The following is a 25084-nucleotide window of genomic DNA, read 5'->3' on the forward strand; positions in this document are numbered from 1 at the left end:
GGATGTCATGCTGGGTAAGGTGGAGGGTCAGAGAAAAAGAGGAAGACCCCAACGAGATGGATTAGCCAGGTGGCATCATTGATGGTGTCAAGTGTGGCGGTGATAGTGAGGTTGGTCCAGGATTGGACATTATTTCGTTCTGCTGTGCATGGGGTCGCTATGAGTTGATTCCGACTCGATGACACCTGACAATAACAACAACAATTATATTTGTACTACTTTTATTTTAGATGTGGCATTAAATGTTCACACAAATTGCCCCATTGAAAGGAGTTCCTTAAAAATTCATTTGAAAACACATTTCCTTTCATCAGTAGGAAATATAATATTATTTGTAGATGTCTTGATATGTAGACTTTTCTCTTTCCCTGATGACACAATGGCTACCTGCTCAGCTGTTAATTGAGAGGTTTGCAGCTCAAACCCACCAGCTGCTCCAAGGGAGAAAAGACCTAGAGATCTGCTCCCATAAAGAGGGAATCTATGGGGCAATTCTACTCTGCCACTGGAGGTGGTTTTGAGTCACAATCGACCTGATAGCACACAACAACAGCAAGTGAGTAGAATTTTATAAATCATCTGGCTTAAACAATAATGTTTACATTATGAAGCACTTAGTCTAGAAAGCTGATTAAACTGTGTAAGGTCATGCTGAATTGGTGTCACATGGAACCAGAACCTAAGGCTTTTGAGTCTTTTTCAGTCTTTCTGCTAAAAGTTGCTGCTTGAAACGAATACATGTGATTTTTCCTTAAAACTTGTTTTCCAGGAATCAGTGCTAGCTTGGCACCTCCGTCTCTGGATCCAAGCCTGACTGTGAAGGAAAGGTTGTGGCACCTTCAATCCTGCTTGCAAAAGGATTTGGATAAAGAACATTCTGTTATCATCTATGACTTCATCCAGAGCTATAAAATTCTTCTTCTGTCTTGTGGCATCTCCTTGGGACCAAGTTTTGAAGATCCAAAGGTTCCATATCTTTTAAATTTTTTACATACTTAGAAAAAAATCCCACACAAAAGACATTATTAATGTTGAGAGTCTTACTTGAATGACTTGATGTTTAAATCTTTCCCAGTAGTCACTCCTCTAGCCTGTTATCTTACGCACTAGGAACAGAAAATTAGGCAGAAATAAATGGCACAAATTCTAACCCTTAAAGTTCATGCTTTTCCTCAGAGATTTTTTTATTTCATTTTATTTTTGGTGTATACAAGCAAAACCTCCCACTCCACAATTTCTGGGCAGAGTGATCAGGGACACTGATTGCAGTCTTCCTGTTGTATCTGAATTCTTACTATTTCTGTCCTAGTTGATTCACTTCCATTTACTTAATCTTCCTACTTCCCAACCTTACCATCTCTGCTTTAAAATAGGTGTTAGTGCTTTGAGTTTTATTTAAACTTTTTATTGTGAGTTGAGTGAAGTTTTACAGAGTAGATCATCAGTTTTTACATTCAACAAATCATATACTTTGCTTCATTATATGGTTGCAATCCCTTCCACGCACCAAACAGTTAACAGCTTTACCTCTGTTCACTTTAACCATTGCATTCCTCCCTGTGTCTCCCGCCAAGTCCGTCTTTCCTCTGTCAACCTCCCTCCAGTTGTATATTGCCTGCCCCATCACCCATATCAACATGTGTCTACACTCTAGCACATACATCATTTCCTCCTCCCAATAAAACCATCATAGATTGTTTCTTTTACCCCTTTTTTTATGTACAAAAAGAAAAAAAAAAAATACACAGGAACATATAATAGTTTAAACAACCAAATTGTACATTCTGGAAGCCAGCCTCCTGCCCAGCAGCCCACAGCCTTTTGCTTTACATGAGTCTAGAGTCTTCAGCTGCTCTCTCTCTCCATGCCTTCATCTCTACCTCCATCTTTATGTCGTTGCTTCTCTGGTTAAGGTCCCATGTTCTGCTCATGCTCTTCTCTCTTCTGTTCTTAGAATGCAATATTAACTACTCCCCCCTTTTTGTTACAGAAATTCTACCTTTATAGTTGTGACAATTGCAATTGGTCATGATAACAGTTACTCACTATTGAATCAAATGAATACTATCCCCATCTCCTTTCACCAGATCAGACCCATCTAGACAAGATGATAATTATTCCTTTGCACACTCTGAAACCAAACTCCCTCTTGAAAACTTGTAAGCCAGTCACTTCTTGCCTTTATAGCCCTCCATTTTAGGTAGCCAATGTCTAAGTTGCCAGTCCTTATCAACCCTGTGTACAGAGGGGATAGGTTTGGTCCTTGATATGAGGACTCCTTCCTTCTCAGTTGATATTTTGAGCTCCTACATCCACAAGTATAGGTCTAGTTTCTCAAATTTTAGCAATTTACACTTGTTTCTTTTATCAAAATATTTGTATCTTCCTCTAGTTGAGTTCTGATCATCAAGCCATCAAAGCTAGGTCAAATGGGTACTGTTTACAAGGTAGGGCATTTTTGGGCTGTTCCACATTTTTATAATCCCTTTTTACCAGGACTCATATACTGTGAGCTAGATCAGTGCACTCAGTAGTGGTAGCCAAGTACCATTTAGTTCTACATTCTCAGAGATTCAAATTTTTAAAATTCTGATAAGTTTAAAGTTTCCTGTCCCACAGCTAAATAGATGTGAAAGGAGAATTGTTAGATTTAGGTATATGATAGCAGATATTTCAAATATTTCTGAGAGTGGAGAAATAAGTAAGTGAGTAAATATAAGAGGTTAAAAGAGAGGATAGTTAGGGAGTATTTGGCATAGGGGAAATCATCTTAATAGTTCTGAGAACATTCCTATATAATAGTAGGAAACTATCGTATATACTCTGTTGTCGTGCTGTTGAATTGGTTCCAACTCATAGTTACCCTTTGTAGGTTTTCTGAATAGCAGCCAGTGGTTTTGAGCCACTAACTTTGCAGCTCAAACTGACCTTGCAGTCCAGTGTTTATCTTGTAGTGCCACACCAGAACTCCATATTATACTCTATGTACACTTGATAAGGAGTCCTGGTGGCACAATAGTGAACCATTCAGCTGCTAAATGAAACATTGGAAGTTTGAACCCATTAAATTTGAACCTGGTGATCTGTTCTCATAAAGACTGCAGCCTAGAAAACCCTATGGGGTAGTTCTACTGTGTCATAAAGGGTGGCTATGAGTTGGAATTGACTTGATGACACACAGTAGCAACAACAGTATATATTTAATAGTGTAATACATTTTTGTTGTTGTTAAATGCTGTCAAGTCAGACACAAAGCAACCCTGTATAGCACTGCTGAGGAGTGGTTGATGAGTTTGAATCACCAACCTGCAGTTCAAACCTACCTTGCAGTCCAGTGCTTATTCTACAGCACTTATCTTCTTGAAGAGGTGACCATGTCCCTTTTTTTTTCCTTCTTGATACTACATACAGAGACATGCAGTAATAATTTAGAGATGAGAAATGTTACTAGTTGGTAGTTGTTATCAGTTTAGTCAATAGTAAAGACTAAGTTTTAGTTTCTTTAGCTTTTTTTTTCCTCAAAGATTTTCAAAGATAAATCAGGTAAATTTCATATAATTTTTAAACTGGTATTTCCTAAATTTAAAAGGTTGTCACTTAATTTTTGATGTTCTGGTGTCTAAAACAAGGCTCTGAGTAATATGAACCTTCATTCAAACTACAGTAACAACCTAACAAAAGAAAAGAGGAAGAAGACACAAATAACAAGCATTAGAAGCCACATGGACAACGTCACAATGGAACCAAAGGAAATCAAAAGGATAGTAACAGAATACTCTGAAGACTTATACTCCAAAAAATTTGAAAACTTAGAAGAGATGGATACATTTTTAGATAAACACGACCTACCTAAACTTACACATAGTGAAGCAGAAAACCTGAACAGACCCATAACAAAAGAAGAAATTGATCAGGTCATCAAAAGACTCCCAACCAAAAAAAGTCCAGGCCCAGATGGCTTCACTGGTGAGTTCTACCAAACATTCAGGGAAGAGCTATCTCCAATTCTACTCAAATTATTCTAAAAGATAGAGGAGGATGGAAAACTTCCTAATATGTTTTATGAAGCAAGCATAACGCTCATACCAAAACCAGGGAAGGACATCACTAAGAAAGAAAATTATAGACCAATATCCCTCATGAATATAGATGCAAAAATTCTCAACAAAATCCTAGCCAACAGAATCCAGCAACACATCAAAAAGATAATACATCATGATCAAGTGGGATTAGAAAAATGAACGTTATTTACCATATAAATAAGAAAAAAGAACTACATGATCATATCAATTGATGCAGAAAAGGCATTTGATAAAATCCAACATCCATTCCTGATACAAACACTCAACAAAGTAGGATTTGAAGGGAAATTCCTCAACATAATTAAGAGCATATATAAAAAACCAACAGCCTACATTACTCTCAATGGAGAGAAACTGAAAGACTTCCCTCTGTGAACAGGAAACAGACAAGGATGCCCTTTGTCACCACTCCTATTTAATATTGTTCTGGAAGTCTTAGCCAGAGCTATACGGCAAGACAGGGAAATTAAAGGCATCCAGATTGGCAAAGAGGAAGTAAAACTCTCCCTATTTGCAGATGATATGATCCTATATGTAGAAAACCTCAAAGACTCAGTAAAAAAGCTACTAGACCTCATTGGAAGATTCAGCAAAGTGGCAGGATATAAGATCAATATACAAAAATCAGCTGGATTCCTCTATACCAAAAATGACAGCGTTGAAAAGGACATTAGGAAAGCAATACCATTTACAATAGCCACCCAAAGGATGAACTATCCAGGAATAAATGTAACCAGAGAAACAAAGGACTTATACAAAGAAAACTACAAAACACTACTAAAGAAACCAAAAGAGACTTACAAAAATGGAAGAATGTACCATGCTCCTGGATAGGAAGACTTAACATTGTGAAAATGTCAATACTGCCCAAAGCAATTTACACATATAATGCAATCCCAATCCAGATTCCAACAACATTCTTCAAAGAGATGGGAAAAAAAACAATTAACAAACTTTATATGGAAAGGAAAGAGACCCAGGATAAGCAAAGCACTGCTTAAGAAGAAGAATAAGGTTGGAAACCTCTCACTCCACGACTTCAGAATTTACTACACGGCTACAGTGGTCAAAGCAGCTGGTACTGGTACAATAAAAGATACATAGATCAATGGAACAGAATTGAGAATCCAGAAATTAACCCATCTACATACAGCCAACTGATTTTTGACTAAACACCGAAATGTATCGCATGGGGAGGTGATCCTCAACAGATGGTGCTGGCAGAACTGGAAAGCGCAATATGCAAAAGATTGAACCAAGGCCTTCACCTCACACCTTATACAGAAACTAACTCAACATGGATTAAAGACCTAAATGTGAACCCTAGAATTATGAAGGCCATCAATGAAAAAATAGGAACAAATGTGAGGGCACTAATTCAGGGAATACACAAGCTACCAAACATTTTGAAAACTACACAAACAAAAGTAGACAAAATAGATGAGTGGGACATACTAAAAATTGAAAACTTATATGTATCAAAAGACTTCACCAGAGGAGTAAAAAGGGAACCCACAGAATGGGAAAAAATCTTTTACAATGACACATCAGACAAGGGACTTATTTCTACAATATATGAGAAATTACAACACCTCTACAAGAAAAAGACAAATAACCCAATTAAAAAATGGGCACAGGACATGAATAGACACTTGACCAAGGAGGAGATCCAGGCAGCCAACAAACATATAAATAAATGTTCACCATCACTAGCCATTAGAGAGATGCAAATCAAAACAACAATGAGATATCATCTCACACCAGCATTAACAACAAAGATCAAAAAAGTAGACGACAATAAATGCTGGTGGGGATGTGGAGAGACTGGGACACTCCTGCATTGCTGGTGGTGCTGCAAAATGGTCCAGCCTCTCTGGAAAGCAATATGGTACTTCCTCAGAAGATTGGAAATAGAAATACCTTATGATCCAGCAATTCCTCTACTTGGTATTTACCCACAAGAAATATGAGCTATAACACAAGTAGATATATGCACACTAATGTTCATAGCAGCGCTATTTACAATAGCAAAAAGATGGAGACAGCCAAAGTGCCCATCAACTGAAGAATGGATAAATAAACTGTGGTACATACAATGGAATATTATGCTTCCTTGAAGAGAAACAAGGAAGCTGAAAGTCACCGCATGACATGTATGAACCTTGAGGACATTATGTTGAGTGAAATTAGTCAGTCACAAAAGGAGAAATACTGCATAGGACCACTACTGCAAAAGACTAAGAAAAAGAACCCATACTAAAGGGGGTGGGGGTATTCTTTGCTGGTTGCTGGGATGTGGGAGATGGGCTGAGGGGAGGGAGGAGAAGGTGGAGCACAGGGTAGGGAATAGACACAGGATATTTTGGGTGCTGGGGACGGGTCAATATACAAGAAGGGGGGTGGAAATGGAAGAACAAAACAGATGGGAGAACAATTAGGCAGGTTTGCATGGGCTAAGTGGGACAGAGGTATATAATGATATATGCACAATCTTGGAACAACAGGGCTTTGGGATACAGGGACTGAGACATGGTTGGAATGGGTAAATGGGGGGAAATAATGTTAAGATGCTTGGCTGTCTTTTGAATCTTGGTTTCTCTGGCATACCATTATAAAATAGACACTGGAGGGGGAGAGAAAGGAATAGCCAGAGATACCACCATAGAAAGCTTGTAAGTCAGTCTTCTAACTGATTGGAATACCTAAAATGGGGTTACAATGTGCCCAGTGACGGAGGCTTCCTGCAGAGCCTCTGCGTTACCTGAACAGCATCCAGAATCTTCTGAGGTGGGAAATTTCCACTTGGAAGGACGGGCAGACCAGCCTGGAGTGGCTAGAAGAACAGAAGATACTTCTTAAAAGAAAGACTGACAGGAAAAATATAAAGCAATATAGGCAGACCGACTGATTACTACAAGAACAAGTAAGTTGCTCACCCAGGAGACATCAATTCAAGTAGTCGGGTCTTCTCAGAGCAAACCCCCTTCCAAGACTAAGACTCAATGGGAATACATGCTCTGATTGGTGACTATGTTCATCACTGATAAGGGGAAGTGAGGGAAAAACAGCAATGAAGCTGCGAGTTAAGCCCTACAATGTTCAATAGACTCTTGTGAACCCGGGTGGAGACCTGGTTGGCCAGCAGTGTGGCAAGAACTGGGGACTCTTGGGCCCAGAGTCAGTGACATAGCCAATAGCCACAGAGCACTAGAGTGGAGAGTGAAGTGTCCAGCTGATAAGAAGAGAGGAGATATGCACAAGAACACCCACACTTGCAGATAATACCCACTTTACCAGGCTTCAATGACTGGATGATCAGAGCTCAACTAGAAGAACAAAGAAGAGGAAAAAAAGAGTAATCTGATACAGTTTGAATAACATGACCATCTCTGGATGCAGTAGCTCAAAAGAGGGAACAAATCTTTACAGCCCCTCCATACACAGAGTAGACAGGAATGGGCAACTTGGACATTGGCTACCCAAAGTGGGGGGTTACAAAGGTAAGAAGTGACTGTCTTATAAGCTTTCAAGAGGGAACCTAGATCCAGAGGGCATGGAGGAAGGTAGAATCTCCACTGAGTAGGTGGGCCTGATGAAAGGAAATGTGGATAGGTCTCTTGTGAGGGACATTGGGCAGGTTTGCAGGGCCTTTGGTTGGTTGATGATGCATGGAGGGGATTGTAATCATGGCAATGAAATGATATACAATAGGATGAATGTAAAACTAATGTTTTCCCATGTAAACTATCACATAATTCACAATAAAGCATTAAAAAAAATAACACAAAACTACAGTAACATCTCAGATTTATGTGCCACCTTAGTCTAAAACGACTTGAAATATTTCATACGTGGCTTTGTTAATCATGACATTTTGTACATAAGGTGACAAATTATTAATTTGTTAAATTTCACCTTTACAAGAGATATTTGCTAACTTTGAAATCAGACTATCTTACTCAATACCCCATTTTTAAAACTTCATTCTTAACTTACAAAACAAATAACTGAATAGTAATTGTCAGAATTATGAAGAAGGTTTACATTTCATTATTCTAAATTCAGTTCATTATCTCCTAGAAAATAGTATTAAAGCTGCCCTTCTTCTAGTGTCACCGGAAGCTAAAAATAGCAATCTGATGACCAGTCAGATGGTCCGGTGAAGAAGTTCACAATACTCTGGATCTGAGCTTTTTGTGGTAAAACACTTTGCCTCACCAATTCTGATGTTGAGAACTACTCAAACTGTAAACTCTATAGGCTCTACTTTATTACAGTGGTTTAGCTAACACCAGCCTTCAAGGAGAAAAGTTCATGTGCAATTTCAGATACATGGTTTCAGCTAGCTGGGAGGCACTTGGGTCAGCAGCAGAAGCATTGCAATAATGGAAGAGTTATAACGTAACTATCTTTGAAGCCACTGCTCTAATCAGAACAAAAAGAATTAGTCCTATTATAATTATCCTTTCTGTTGCTGAAAGTTAGAAAATTTCTAGTGTTAAGTGAAAATAGAGTAAGAGTAGAAAAATGAGCTCCCACCTCCCATTTAATTTAAGAATATTGTAATCCAATACAGGTGGCATGCTGGTTATTAGATCCAGATTCCAAGGAGCCGACTCTTCACAGCATAGTTACCAGTTTTCTTCCTCAAGCGCTTCCTCTCCTGGAAGGAATGGAGACTGGAGAAGGAATTCAGAGCCTTGGCCTGAATGTCAACACTGAACATTCGGGGCGATACCGAGCATCTATAGAGTCCATTCTCATCTTCAACTCTATGAATCAACTCAAAGCTTTGTTGCAGAAGGAAAAACTTCAAGGTAAAAATTAAGATATGTGGCCTTTTTAAAACTATGCTATAAACTGGGGATGGTTATATATTTAACCACTATTTGTCAGAAAATGGTAAATTATACATTCTATTCAGACCCTGGTGTCCTGGTGTAGCACTATACGATAAGCACTGGACCACAAGGTCAGTTTGAACCATAGGGTTCGCAGTTCAAACTTACCAGCTGTTCCTCAGAAATCTTATGCAGGGTCACAATAGTCTGAACCCACTCAATGGCACTTAACAACAACAACAGCAACATGCAGACCCTGGAGTCCTGGTTGGCCTCTGTAGAATAAACACTGGACTGCTAATCACAAGGTTGGCAGTTCAAACCCTCCAGCCATTCCTTGGAAACCCTATACAGGATTGTTATGAGTGGGAACCAACTCGACAGCATGTAACAACAGCATGAGACACTACATTTGGATTGTCTAGTGCAGGGGTAGACAAACTTTTTTCTGTAAAGGGCTAGATCGTAAATATTTTTGACTTTCCAGATGAGATCCAATACCATTGTCACTCCAAAGCAGCCATAGACAATACAAAAATGAATGGGCATGGCTATCTTCAGAATTACATGCTGTATTCCATGTGTGAGGAGACTGTTCTAGTTCTTAAAAGATAGGTATTTCATCTCTGAAACAGAGATTGTGGGTTGCCACCGCTTTAAGATTGTCATTCCAAGTCAGGGTTGGGTAAGTAGGTTTCCTACTGCTTAGATAATTGATTCAGCCTGTGCTTCGTTTCTGTAACCCTTGTATTGGTTTCTAGAGTTCTGACAAAATTGGTTCTGACAATTTCTGCTTTTTTTCTCCTTTTGGGGTTTTTGTGGGGTGGTGTAGGAGCAGGGTTGTGCAGTTGTTTGTATTATCATCTAACTCTGGACTCTAATGAAATCCTGTATATTATTATGAGTCTAATGATTCCATTTGTGCAATATCTGTTGTTGTTCTGTGGAGTGTCACTCATACTTCATACTTGTGGCTTTTCATACTCTTTGTGCCTTCATATGAACTTATTCTATGGAGCCCTGCAGGCCTAATTTGGGGGAAGTCTTCAAGAAAATTTTTGCTCCTGTCTGCTGGTTACTGCATGCAAGGACCATGCTAACCTTTCTTGAAGTTTTGACTGTGAACAGAAGTCCGAAGCAGCCTTTCCTCCTACTGCTATTTCAAGGATCTTTTCCCCTTCAATCTCTTTGCTGTAGAACTTATTTTCATGACTGGCTCCCTGCCACTCTGCAGTGCTCTGACTGCTCAGACTCCTGTCCTGCCCTAGTTGTTTATACGTCATGGGTCCCACATCTCATGTATTTCTCCCCTGGCTCCAGACCTCCAAAATCAGGTTCCTATCTGTCCAGTACCAGCTACTAGTTGTTGAATGAGGATAGCTGTCATTTGCTTGTTTGGTTTTGGTTGCCTTTATATGGATTCCTGGAGCTCTCTTCTGCTATTTGAGACCAGGAATGCTTTAAAGAATGTGTGCTGGGGTTTGGGGAGAGCAGGTTAGTATTGCTCAGAGTCCTCATGACCCGTTGTCCTTGAAGCTGAAGTTGTTAGAGTGTTTTTAATAATTGATTTAGGACAGCATTTGCTATTGTACATCCTATCTACACTTACTTTCCAGGATGTTAATATATGTTATATTAAACAAAGGGTTTTATAGTATTGCTGCATTGGAACTGGTCTAAATTCTTAAGAATCAGGTCAGCACAAAGCTGGTTCCTGTGAGGTGGAAATTAGACATACCTCCTCTCCAACTTTTTCACCATTTCAGACACTATGCATTACACACCATGGCATGGTAATTCTCTGCTGGCTTCAATAATTTGTTGCATTGACCACATAGAACTAGCAGACCATACTCACAGTTATGTGGTTAATTAAGTAAATAACAGACTATAACATGGGATCACGCTCAACTTAGAAGTAACAGGATACAACTCAAGAGATTGACTCATCTTCATTAATCAGGACAGCTTTCAACCAGGAGAGCTCTCAGCTCCCTCTCAGACGTGCTAGCTCACAATCCTTCTCAGCCCACAGGCAGACCTTTCTTTTGGCTGAGCATAAACCTTTCTTTACCTTTGGCCTCTCTGTGGCTAAGTAGCCCAACTCAGCCAGTGTAGCAGCCTGCCTGGTTATTGTTGTTGTCAAGTGCCTGTGAGTCACTTGCAAGTCACAACCTTTTATAGGATTTCCAAGGAGCAACTGGTGGTTCACAGTCCAGTGCTGATCCTACAGAGCCCCTCCTAGCAGTAGTTTTCTTCCTCCACCCTGCTACAGCCCCTCCAGTCCTCTGCCCTACTTAGGCAAGAGTTACAGCTCTTCAGCGGGCAAGCCTCCTACCCAGACATACCTGTTACAGACCGTCCAGACCCGGTCAGGAGTTCGAGGCCCTGTGGGCCGAAGTGTTGCAGACCGTACAGGCCGCTGGCTCTGAGGAACAAACTCTAGTCACTTAGCAGACATAGCAAATTGTCTTTCATCTTATTGTTCAGTTATGTTTATTATTAATTGCATACATGAAGCTCTGATATCCACAGATAAATGTAATATTTTCCTAAAAGCCGAGACTGTAAAATTCCAAAAAGGCAAAGACTTCCCTCAGATAATTCAGTCAAAGTAAATTGGGTGGCTCCCCGGTCTTTGTTCTAAGGTCAAAAGGACACCCTCCCTAAAGTGTTTCCAGGTGCAGCCCTATTCACCCAGGAGTCTCTTTTCCTGAAGAACCTGGGCTGGGCAGCCTACACAATGGGTCTCCTCCCAATCCTCCTTCTCCTTTCCCCATTTGAGGCTAGGTGTTAAAAGGTATGTTAATTAAGCTTGAGAAACCAAGTTGTGGTCCTGGGATTCGAACCTGAGAATTACGATGTAAAGTTGCCTGAATGTCTGGAAAATTACGTATGTAGCTGTACCTTGTCTTAGTCCCTCCCAGCTTGGTGTAAAGCTCCTCCCCTAAATAAAACGGGGGTGCAGACCGACCCAGGTGTGCATTACAGCTTGGAGAGCGTGCTATACGGCTGACTAGGCATGCATTGCTGACCATCTAGTAAGGGGTGCGTACTGCCCACATAGCTAAGATGTTTACTATGTGGGATCTTACTGCCCTTATAGCTCAGATATTTACAACGCCAGATCTGCCGGACGCCAGTAATGCATCCACTCTGGTTTTGGGGTGTCTCTTTGTCTCTCTCGTTGTATCTCTGTGTCTCCTCTTTTGCTATCCCTATCGCCACCAGATATCCCCACCTCGTGAACCAAACATCTGTGTCGAGGCCGGTCCTCGACACATACCCACTGGAACTCTCTCTCGGTGTTCTGAAAAGCCCACTTTGCCATCTCACACCATCTCCAGCGTTCCAGCTCTTGACTTGTATTACAGCTCTTTTGTTGTTGTTGTTAAGTGCCTTTGAGTCGGAGCTGACCCATAGCGACCCTGTACAGGGTTTCCGAGGGTGTAAATCCTTACGGGAGTAGAAAGCCTCATCTTTCTCCTGCTGAGCGGCTGGTAGTTTCGAACCACTGACCTTAAGGTTCGCAGCCCGATTCGTAACCACTACGCTACCAGAGCTCCTTTTAGAGGTACCCTTTTCCTCTGGGGCATTCACTGCTTATATAAGCCAACTCTTTGTCAATTTCAAGGCATGGCTTATCCAGCAGGATCACAAACTGACCAATCCCCACAAGTCACTCATTCCTATTGGGTGCTTTTTTGCATCACTATTCACGTAGTAAATCTACCAATTCCTATAGGGTGTGTAAAATAGACCAATCACAGGGCAGACTGCTGCCCAAGCTGTCATTTTCGGCAGAATTATAAACACAAAGCCAGAAAAGATCAAATATAAAGAGAAAGTCATTTCACTACATATCATTCTTTGGTCGATTTTGGCCATGGTTTCTTATATATACTTAACGTTTAGAGACTTACTTCCCCTTCCTTCTACATTCTACCATCCAAACCAGTCATTAACAGTTTGTCCTTCAGTAGGGTAAATTTTTCTTAGAGTGAGGTCACACAGGTACCAGGCACTCAGGCCTGATGCAGGCGTCCATCTGATTTGGCTAAATTCTTCGAAAAGCTGTCTCAACTTCACCCTTTCTGCTTTCTGATAAAATGTAACTTAGAGAATATTATTCTTTTGCTCTGAGCCTCTTGAGGTATCAGTATAACAAACCTTTAAGGGACATTAGATTTGTCCACTGTACTTTAATGTGCTTCATGCCTCCCATTAGTCCAAATAACTAAAATAAATTTGGGATTTCCATCTGAAACAAAATTATGAAGTCTTTTTTTGCTTCAGGTTTTCTGAAAACCTTTCATGTAGTAATAGGCAATATAAATATCCTAGAGGGGCATATAGAATGCAGAAACACATAGCCTGTGTAGTGGCTTTCAACTCCACTCTGCTTATAGGGTTGTTCTGTGATGAATATTCCTTTGAACTTGCTGGTAAAATTTAAATTGAATGTGTACTCCACTTGGAAATATCAACAGATAGAAAAATACTCTCTTGTTTCAGGAATATTGTCATTTACTATTTGAGAAGAGTATTGAAAATTACGAAACCTCTATATTTAGTTCTGGAGTCCTAGTGTGGTGCTGTGGGCTAATGCGCTAGACAACAAAGTCGATTTGAACCACAGGGTCGGTGGTTCAAGCTCACCAGTCACTCCACAGAAACCCTATACAGGGTCGCTATGTGTCGGGACCGACTCAGTAACACTAACATATTTTGTTCTTGGTGCAACAAAGTACCCTTGACATGGGAATCTTGGAAATGATTTCAGAGAACTAGCCCTTTAGAAGCCCTGATGGCTCTATAGAATAAGCACTGGACTGCTAACCTGAAGGTTGAGAGTTCAAACCTACCAGTTGCTCTGCAGGAGAAAGATGAGGTTGTCAGCACCCGTACAGATATACAGTCTTAGAAACCCTAGATAGGATCTGTATGAGTCAGAATCGAGTTGATGGCAGTGGTTTCAGCTCAGCAAACAAGGTTGGCAACTTTGCATATACTAAAAGTAGAAGCAAAACATTATCTTGTGATAAATGTGTTTTACTTTTAAACTAAACTGTTCACAAGATTATCAACTCTTTCACTCTCTGCGTAGTCAAGAATAGTAGTTTAGTGCTAAGGTGACCTATACTTTTCTCATTTCATTGTTGTTTTGGGGATACTGCTTAGGAGACAATATCCTGATGATTGGGTAGCAACTCTGGATTTTTCTAGACAAATGCTATTTCTGTGTAAGTAATACTGCTGATCTAGTCAACCCTATATAGGGTTGCTATGAGTCAGAACTGACTCAACAGCACACAACAACAACAACAACAAAGTTACTTAGTTTTCTTTTTATTTCCTTTCAGATGTTTTCTGTAAAGTGGAGATGCCCTCACAGTACTGTCTGGCCTTGCTAGAACTAAATGGAATTGGCTTCAGTACTGCAGAATGTGAAAGTCAGAAGCACATAATGCAAGCCAAACTGGATGCCATTGAGACTCAGGCCCATCAGCTAGCTGGCCACAGTTTCTCCTTCACCAGTTCAGATGACATCGCTGAGGTTGTATCATGGGATTAGGATATTTAAAAAAGTAATTTTTGAGTTAAAAGTAACATGTGTGTGTGTATTGCAAGGTCAGCAGTTCAAACTATATATACTTTATACATATACAGTTCAAAATATATACTTTATACATATACATATTGTTAAGCTGGAACCAACTCGATGGCACTTAACAACAACAACTTATGCTAAAATACTATTCCTTGTTTATCTGAAAGGTACATATTGTTGTTGTTGTTGCTTAAATTAGAGTATGAGCAGTTTACCTGGCTTATAAATTCTCACTGCTATTATTTATTAAAGGAGCTCTGGTAGCATAGTGGTTATGAGTGGGGCTGCTAACCTCAAGGTCAGCAGTTTGAAACTACCAGCATTTCCACAAGAGAAAAAGGAGGCTTTCTGCTCCCATAAAGATTTACAGCCTTGGAAATCCTATACGGAATTGCTATGAGTCAGAACCAACTACCACCACTATTGTTTTTTAAATGTGATGATTTCAAATTGTTCAAAAGAAAATTTTTTCTAACCCATATTGGAGTCCTGGTGTGGCACTGTGGGTTAATGTGCTAGACTGCAAAGCCGGTTTGATCTCAAGGGTGGTGGTTCAAGCTCACCAGCCACTCCTAGGAAACCAACTTGAAGGCACTTAAAAGCAACAACATTGAACTGAAGAGACTGCATTCTCAAATAACTTTAAAAATACTTTGTTAATGATGGTGGTGGTTATGTTTTTGTTGTTAAGTTGGAATCGACTCAATGGCACTTAATATATACTTTATTATAAAATATATACTTTATACATATACATATTGTTGTTAAGTTGGAACCATGGCACTTAACATGGAGTCTGTTCCAACTCATGGCGACCCTGCATGGGGTTTCCGATACTATAAATCTTTATGGGAGCAGAAAGCCTCATCTTTCTCCCATGGAACTGCTGGTAGATTCAAACTGCTGACTATGAAATTAGCAGCCCGATTCGTAACCACTACGCTACTAGAGCTCCTTGTGGATAGTTGTTGTTGTTATGTGCCGTGGAGTTGGTTCCGACTCATAGCCAACCCTGAACAGGGTTTCTGAGGCTGTAAATCTTTACGGGAGCAGAAAGCCTCATCTTTCTCCCGCAGAGCAGCTGGTAGTTTTGAACTGCTGACCTTGTGGTTAGAAGCCCAATTTGTAACCACTACGCTACCAGAGCTCCTTTTTCTTAATGATAGTGCCTTTGATTTGATTTTTAACTAAAGAAGCATTGCTTCTTTACAGGTTTTATTTTTGGAACTGAAGTTACCACCAAATGGAGAGCTGAAGCACCAAGGCAACAAGAAAACTTTGGGCTCCACTAGACGAGGACATGACAATGGGCGAAACCGAAGGCTGGGAAAACAGTTCAGCACTAGTAAGGTGCTGTCCCAGGGGGTTGCACAACCTCAGCTGCTCTCAGTATTCTCATGATGGTCAAGAATGACGATGAAATCAAGAACCAGTGTAGCCAATCTCTCACCATTTGAATTTTTCCAAATTAAAAAATTAAAACAAACTGAATTTTGGTTCAGTAGGCCACATAACCTGTGGAGACCTTCCAATTCAGAAACTTTGGATCATACTCTGAGTTAGGAATTGGGCCCTTCATATCATAATAATAGTATAAAAGTTTGTGACCTCACACCTGTAGACATTTTTTCCCAGTCACTTCACTTAAACTGCCAGTACAATATAGTTTGTAAGAATTATAAATGGAAATAAAAACAATAGCCAATAGAAATAAAACTTTTTTCCCCCAGTTCCAGGACAAACTAGTAAGCTTTTCATGGCTTTGTTTTAAGAATCTGATCTGTTGATTCCAAAGAAAGATGGATAATCAGAATTGATGAGCGGTGTATGCAGTAATGGGAAGGAAGAGAGGAAGAACTTACTGCCACAGGTTAACTGACTGAAGCATCACCATTACATCCTTTACCAGGCTTGATATTAGAATGGAGAAGAATCAGTAATGCTGTTACCAAAGTGGTCTTTCCCCTGCTGCCATGAAGGCTTGTGTTAGTCTGTAGAATTTTGACTCTAGCACCGTAAGCTGTGACTTTGGGAGCGTCTAAATCTCTGTACTCTAGAACATACATTTATTTGATCTCACTGAAGCTTTTATCTCACAAATTTATATTCCTTAGCGGCTTATAGAGTCTTTAGAGAATGGAAAAATCAAAGTGTTTAAAAATATATCTGATTTCCTTGGTGTGGAAACTATGAAAGTATCAGGGCAAGAAGGGACTGAAAAAAAAAGAAAAGAAAAGAATAAAACCACAACGGAAAACTGGGAAACTTCCAATCAGGTAAGGAGTTATTGTGTTGTGAAGTGCCGTCGAGTCGGTTCCGACCCATAGCGACCCTGTATAGGGTTTCCAAGGAGCGGCTGGTGAGCTTGAACCACTGACCTCGCAGTTCAAACGGCTTTGCAGTCTGGCGCATTAACCCACAGCGCCGCACCAGGACTCCAGTAAGGAGTAGAGGAAGAAAATGCCTAGGGAAAGAATAGACATGGTGTGGGCCCTTGGATGAGGAGCGGGGAGACAATAACTTGCTAATAAGCTAACATTTTACTGATCTCTAAATCTACATTTTTAAAAGGTAGTTCTACATTGCTTCTAATTTCCAGAAGTAGCAGTTTATGACAAACGATAGTTGTCATACGTTGTTTTATTATTATAGTGGTTCCCAACAAAATCCAAACAGTGGCTGTGAGATGTAGGTGCAGGATTTATCAAATTTTATGTTGTTTATCTAAAATAGATTTTAGTTTGCTATGGAATGTGGGCTTGAATCTAAACTTACCTTATATTTCTTTGGCAGGATGTTTTAAATAAGTTAAAGGCATTACATCCTTTACCAGGCTTGATATTAGAATGGAGAAGAATCAGTAATGCTATTACCAAAGTGGTCTTTCCCCTGCAGAGGGAAAAACGTCTGAATTCTTTTCTTGGAATGGAAAGAATCTATCCAGTATCACAGTCGCACACAGCTACAGGTGATGATAAATATGAATAATGTCCAATTTGGAAAAAAAAAATTTTCATATTTGCTTATGATGACCAAGGAATTCAAGTGTTCATACTTGGGATCAATAGTACTCCATAAACATTTATCATACATATATTACATGCAAGAAATAAATACCACATAGATTTAGAGATGAACTTTAGTAGGATACAATTCCTTCTTTCAATTACTGCAAAGAATAACTGGAATAGCTCAGAGTGATTTGGATGAGACGATATACAGCAATTAAATATTTACTTGAGTTAGTAATCTTATCTAATTTAGGTTCCAACCCTTTCCTGAGACTTTGAAGATTCTCCCCAGATCATCTAAGTGGACTCTATAGTTTAGGAATAGTTTAACTTATCAAATTCTTATCTTAGGGTTGTTTTCTAGAGAGCTCAGTTAATGTCAAACATGGTTTTATAGCAGCTTCACATGTTTATTTATAATGTGATTCGTCCTATCCTTATTTTTATCATCTTTAGATAGATGGGCATGATAAAAAGACTTCATTTAAATACCAATTTTTGTTTTTAGTTTAGCAAGTTTACATAGAGGAGTATATCATTGGGTGTCAGAAATAGTTAAGCGCTCCACTACTAGCTAGAAGGTTGGCAGTACAAACCACGCCCACCCCCACCCCCACCAACCCCCCCACCAGAAAGATCTTGGAAGACAGACCTGGGGATCTGATTCTGGAAGGTCACAGCCTTGAAAACCTATGGAGCACAATTCTGCTCTGCACACTTGGAGTTGCCATGAGTTGAAATGGACTCAGTGGCAACTAATAATAACAAGCAATGGTAAATCGACTAGGTGTTTAAAAGAGAATTCAGAAATGCAATTACTATTCAAATAAGTGGCTGACTTTTTGTTTTCTAATTTTAATGTGGTTTTCATTCTGCTTGATTTTAGGACGAATAACCTTCACAGACCCAAACATTCAGAATGTACCAAAAGATTTTGAGATCAAAATGCCAACGCTAGTAGGGGAAAGCCCACCTTCCCAAGCCGTAGCTAAAGGCCTACTTCGTATGGGCAGGTAGACTCTACTTCTCTCTATGTATTTTAATAGACATTTGCCAGTATGAATGGCTCAAAAGTAACCTAATAAGTTTAGCTAAATTTTCTCTTCCAGGCACTACACATTTCAAGTTCTGAATTTCTATTAAAAAACTAGTAGTTGATAATGAAAAGCTGAACACTTTAGCCACTAATTATATAAATCAGTAGTATATGCATATTTAAGTAATATTTTAAAGGGGAGAGCTGCTCCATTCTCATACACAACAGGAAGAAAAAACAGACAGATGATTTGTAGTTGATGTGGCTAAAGAGATTTGTTGAGTGACATTCAATGTCAGTGAATTCTCAGAACTAGTTGGCAGGAAAGGCTATTACAGAAATATCTTACTGAATGTTTACTAAAAATATTTGCTTTAAAGTAGCTCTTATATAATAATAAGGTTATTTCTAAGGTTCTTAGGTGGAAATATTGACTTTATTGAAAATCAGGCCGTTTAAACTACATTAGAGTCTGTTTCAAGTCCAGCTGATGATGTTGTTTGCACCACAGAGGAAGAAATAAAAGGGGCTGTACCCTGAACTCTGGGCACCAGGCACAGATGGAGGAGAGAGCCTCGGACAGAGGAATGCCATTTTCTGTCAGTATGCGGCATGCCTTTGTGCCTTTTCCAGGTACGGTGGGGATGGGTTATGATAAGGCCTGGATTATGAGTAAGACTCAGAAGTCTGCACTGGTCCTTATCTGCTCAGTATAAAACTTCTGCAGTGTATGCCCATCAGCAGCAGTCTGCTGAAATCAGGTGTTCTGAGGTCAGTGTAAATCTTGCAAAATCCAGTAACAGTGGCTTAGTCCTTGTCCACTGACTGTTCCGTAGCCTCTTTCATTCTTTCCTCTGTTCTCTTCCCTTGACCGTTTAGAAGGCAATGAGCCTGTTTTTCTTATCTGTATATCTTTTTCAGACTCTGCTTTTATCTCATACATTTCTTCCGCCTTTTCCCCCAGTGACGCTTCCTTGTTTCCTGGGTGAGCCCCAAACTGCTTTCATTCTGCCTAATAGCACCTCTCAGTAGTATCGTAAGCCTTTTTTTGTCGTCAACATATTTTGAAGTCATCACCTAACTTCGAAATTATCTCTACTCTAATATTTGCTTGCTAATCTTTTGCCAGCTGTCAGGTCCGGGTGAGTGCAATTAACCATCTGCATTGATTTCAATTCTGTGAGAGACATATTTTGCAAGGGTGAATTCAGGCTTATAATAACAGAATCTGTTGGACGGTTTTCAATTGGGCTTTGTAAGAAGGAACTGTCAGCAAACACAATTCAATCAGAATTTGGATACCAAAGGAGTCTTTAGAAGGCCTGTGCAGTATATGGATAATTTACTAACAAAGGTTTACAAACCTGGGTTTCTCCTTTTATATGTAAGGAACAGAACATGCCTGGATTTAAAGCAGTGCTGTTCAAAAGAAATATAGTGTGAGGCGCATTTATCATTTAAATTTTTCTAGTAGCCACATTGTAAAGATTTCCCCAGTTTGAATATTTGAAAGGGTTTATCAGATTCCCAGAACATACTCATGTAAGGCTTTTTAACAGAAATAATGTGGTATGGCAAAAGAAAGTGCAGGCAAGCATTCTGGGTCTCAGACATTCCATGCACATGCTCAGAGGTGCCTTTATTCACACAGAGGGACAATACTTTCTCTGGCCTGAGGAAGCAAGCTAAGCTTAAGAAGAGCTCAAAGCAGCAGTCCCCAGCAGGACTTTTATGCCACTCTGGCCATGTAATTGAGCCAGGCTGACTTAATTGGTTAGGCTTGTTTCAGACCATTAGTGAAGAAACTGAATCTGGGGATCAGCAGGGGGCTTTCAGGTCTTAAACAACCCTCATAAATCCCATAGCTCTCTTTTAGTCACACGTCAAAATTAGACGTCTGAAAGTCTGTAAAGATGGAGATAAGAGTTTTTCCAGTCCAGGGTCAAATCAGCTCTGTCTCCCACACACATTAAAATAGGAGAAGAACATTTCAATTAATTGTAATACTTGTTGTTAAGTGCAGTCGAGTCAGTTCCAGCTCATAGAGATCCTGTATAGGGATTACTGAGGAGTGGCTGTGGGTTTGAACCACTGATCTTGTGGTTAGCAGTCCATAGATATCCTACAGCCCCATACCAGTATAGCGTCATATATGAGTTTCTTATATATCCTGGCAGTATTTCTTTATGCAGGTGTAAGCAAATGTGAATGTGTACTCTTTTCTTCCCCATTGTATACACCGTTGAGCACCTTGCTTTCTTAGTGTGTTTATCCTTGGAGACTTAACGTCTTTCAGAAGTGAAATATGAATACAAGCCAGTTCAACCCATATTTAGGTAATCTTTAGGTTTGTGTACTGAATCATAGAACAAAAGTTGTAAAATTTTGATTCCCAAACTCAAAACTACCACACCCACTGCTATAGTGTTGATTCCAACTCATAGAGACCCTATAGGGTTTCGGAGACTAAATCTTTATGGGAACAGGCAGCCTCATATTTCTCCCACTGAGCAGTTAGTGGGATTGAACCATTGCCCTTGAGGTTAGCAACTGGATGTCTAGCCCATAATGCCACCTAGAGATTTCCAAGTTGCCATTTAGCAGAGTTAATCGTTTCACATTTCCATTAACAACATTTGAGAGTGTTTTTCTGCAGATGTGTTGAACAGTGTGTTGTCCCACTTCTGGATTTTTGTAATATAAGTGGGAAGACCCAGTTTCCTGCCATAGTTTTGATTTTCATTTATCTTATTATGAATAAAGTTGAACACTCCTTGATAGGTTTTAAGATTCTTTTGTTTTCATGTTGCTGTGAATGGCTAGTTTATATTTTCCTTTATTATTCTTGATTTGTAGCAACTCTTTCTTAAATATGGCATGAGTCTTTTGTGATGTCAGTTGCAAATATTTTTAAAACTTTTTATTGTGAATTGAGTGAAGGTTTATAGAGAAGATTATCAGTGTTACGTTCAACAGATCATATACTTTGCTTCACTACATGGTTGCAATCCCCTCCATGCACTAACAGTTGACAGCATTTACGTCTACTCACTTTAACTATTGCATTCCTCCGTGTCTCTGCTACCTTCATCTTTCCTGTGTTAACCTTGCTCTTTTTGTATATCGCCTGCCTTGTCACCATGTTAACATGTCTGTCTTCTAGTCCATGAATAATCCCCCACCCCAACCATCACCTATTAAACCTTTTATCAAGAAAACCTTTTTTTAAAACTGTTTATAACATTGGTCTCGCACAGTGTTCGTCTCATTGTGATTGACTTAATGTCCTTTAGGTTCAACCGTGTTGTGAGGTGTTTCACGGATTCATCATTACTCTTCAGTACCAAAGATTTTTTAACCATCCTTCTGCTGATGAGCTTTTAGGCTGTGTCTACCATTTTGATATGTCTAGTATAGACAGCATATTCAAAGATCCTCATTTCTTATCCATTCTGTTCTTTACATCTCTTGAGTGGTACTTTGACTCATTTACATTCAGTGTAATTATCAATAAGTGTGAAGGAAGAAGTCCAAGATACATTGAAGACAGTGACAAAGAACAAGGTTCCAGGAATTGATGGAATATAAATTGGAATATTTCAACAAATTGATACAGCACTGGAGGTGCTCAGTCAGCTATGCCAAGAAATTTGGAAGACAACTACCTGGCTCACTGATAGGAAGAGATCCATATTAGTGCCCATTTCAAAGAGAGGTGACCCAACAGAATGTGGAAATCATCGAACAATATCATCAATATCGTATGCAAGTAAAATTTTGCTAAAGATAATTTAAAAACAGCTGCAACCATACATTGACAAAGAACTGCTGGAGGTTCAAGCCAGATTCAGATGAGGATGTGGAATGAGAGATATCATTGCTGATGTCAGATGGATCTTGGCTGAAAGCAGAGAATATCAGAAGGATGTTTACCTGTGCTTTATTGACTACGCAAAGACTTTTGATTTTGTGGATCATGACAATCTATGGACAAAATTGCAGAGAATGAGTGTTCTGGAACACTTAATTGTTCTCATGAGGAACCTGTACATAGACCGAGAGACAGTTGTTCAAACAGAACAGGAGAACACTGAATTGTTTAAAATCAGGGAAGGTGTATGCCAGAGCTGTATTTTTTCGCTATAATTATTCAATCTGTATGCTGAGCAAATAACCCGAGAAGCTGAATTATATGAAGAAGAACTTGACATCAGGATTGGAGAAAGATTCCTTAGCAACCCACAATATGCAGATAATACAAGCTTGCTTGCTCCAAGTGAAGAGGACTTAAAATACTTACTGGAGATCAAAGACCGCAGACTTCGGTTTGCATTGCATCTCAATGTAAAGAAAACAAAAATCCTCATTACTGGACCAATAAATAACATCATAGTAAATGGAGAAGATAGCAGTTGTCAAGGACTTCCTTCTTCTTGGATCAGTCATCAACACTCATGGAAGAGCAGTCAAGGAATCAAAGACATACTGCATGAGGCAAATCTGTGGCACAAGCCCTCTTTAAAGTACTCAAGAGCAAAGATGTCAGTTTGAGGACTCAGGTGTGCCTGACCCAAGCCATGGTATTTTCAGTAACCTCATATGCATGCGAAAGTTGGACAGTGAATACAGAAGACCTTAGAAAAATTGATGCATTGGGTTATGGCGATGGAGGAAAATATTAAAAGTACCACAGACTGCCAGAACAACAAACCAATCTGTGTTGGATGAAGTACAACCAGAGTGCTCCTTGGAAACCAGGATGGCCAGACTTTGTCACTCATATAAACAGATATACTATCAGGAGGGACCAGTCCCTAGAGAAGGACATCATTCTTGGTAAAGTGAAAGGTCAGAGAAAAAGAGGGAGACCCCCAATATGATTAATTGATGTAGTGGCTGCAGCAATGAGCTCAAGCATAGCAGTAATTGTGAGGTTGGCGCAGGATTGGGCAGTGTTTTGCTTTGTTGTGCTTAGGGTTGCTATGAGTTGTTATTGACTCCATGGCACCTAACAATAACAATAACAAAAATTGAATTGATTGTTGTCACATTTCTGTGTGTTTTTTGGTGGTACTGCGGGATTCTTTGTTCCACATAATTTTTTATGCTGAGTTTTATTTTGTTTGTGGATTTTCTTTTCATTTTCATTTCTGTTGTGCTAATGTTTACAAAATCTTTCTGATTTTCCTCTTTTTAAAATTTTAATGTACAGGTGTATTATTTTTCTTTAAGGCTACCCTATAATTTCTTCATTTTTTTCTTGATATCTCTGGTTTCCTATTTTCAATCTTGTAGGCTTGTTTTACTTAAAACAATTCTATATCTGGATTGCACACCCTTTAGCATTTTTTTGTAAGGTTGGTCTGATCAGTACAAATTCCTTTAATTTCTGTTTCTCAGGAAATGTCCTAATTTTACCATCATATTTGAGGTACTACTATGCTGGGCATATGATTCTTGGTTGGCATTTGTTTCTTTCATAGTTTTGTATATGTCATCCTATTGCCTTCTTGCCTGCATGGTTTCTGCTGACAAGTCAGAGCTCAATCTTATTGGTTCTCCTTTGTAGTAACTTTTTGTTTTTCCCAAGCAACTCTCAGGATTCTTTCCTTATCTTTGATTTTGCAAAGTTTGATAATGATTCATGTTGGTGATATTCTTGAGATCTATTCTGTTTGATGGTTGTTCAACTTCTTGTATGCTTACCTTCTCGTTGGTCATGATGTTAGGAAAGTTTTCTTCCAACAACTCATAGACATTTTCTGTGTTCTTGTCTCTTCCAGATCACTTGTAAGTTGTTCCTCTTCATGGTGTCCTACATAACTCTTAGGCTTTTTTTGGATTTTTTCATTCTTTTTCTGATTGTTCTTATATCGTACTAGTATTGGGAAATTTCACATTAAGCTCACTAGTTTGGGCTTCCATTGTTTCACATGTACACTTTTGCCCATTCAATTTATTGTCCATTTCTGAGATCTTACTATTAATCTTCTGGATTTCTAATGATAGCTTTTATATTGTTTCAAAACTTGCATTTATTTTGTCAGTTTGTTCTTGTAGTGTTTATTGTGTTAACCTTGATCCTTTGAAGGTACCTAAATATCATTCTTTTGAAGTTTTTTTCAGTTAGTTCCATTATCTGTTCTTCTTCAGAAACTTTTTCTGGCTCTGCATCTTTGTCATTTTTTGAGCCATTTTCTCTTGTTTCTTTTCTTCATGTGATATATAATTGTATGTTGTCTCTGGGGCATTGTGGGGTTGTCATATTTGTAAAAACAAACAGTACATTTATTGGACTCAGAGGGGAAAAACTCTCTGGTGGACTTCTGCAATTCTTGGAACTCACAAGGCAGTTGTGGAATACATGTGACAGCAGAGTTCCTGGCCTTAAATGAAGTTCCTGTTGGCCTCGGTGTTATCTATTTTAAGGGCACTCAATTTGGAATTAGTTCTTGGGGGCCCTTGATGGAGCTGGTTTCAGTGTCTGTTAGGACCACAGGGCA

The 25084-nt window shown here is 39.3% G+C and overlaps 1 protein-coding gene across 1 annotated transcript in view; it reads left to right on the forward strand.

The window, feature by feature from the left end:
- The window catches only part of POLQ (polymerase (DNA directed), theta), a 178955-nt gene that overhangs the window by 87764 nt on the left and 66107 nt on the right, over positions 1 to 25084 (forward strand). Inside the window, exons 17-23 of the mRNA XM_006864198.1 lie at positions 770 to 966; positions 8659 to 8899; positions 14287 to 14480; positions 15747 to 15884; positions 17328 to 17502; positions 18432 to 18558; positions 19093 to 19214. Coding sequence (XP_006864260.1) covers positions 770 to 966; positions 8659 to 8899; positions 14287 to 14480; positions 15747 to 15884; positions 17328 to 17502; positions 18432 to 18558; positions 19093 to 19214 — 1194 coding nt within the window. The remainder of the gene's footprint in view (positions 1 to 769; positions 967 to 8658; positions 8900 to 14286; positions 14481 to 15746; positions 15885 to 17327; positions 17503 to 18431; positions 18559 to 19092; positions 19215 to 25084) is intronic.

The sequence above is a fragment of the Chrysochloris asiatica genome, unplaced genomic scaffold (assembly GCF_000296735.1).
Source record: "Chrysochloris asiatica unplaced genomic scaffold, ChrAsi1.0 scaffold00061, whole genome shotgun sequence".
Lineage (NCBI taxonomy): Eukaryota > Metazoa > Chordata > Mammalia > Afrosoricida > Chrysochloridae > Chrysochloris > Chrysochloris asiatica.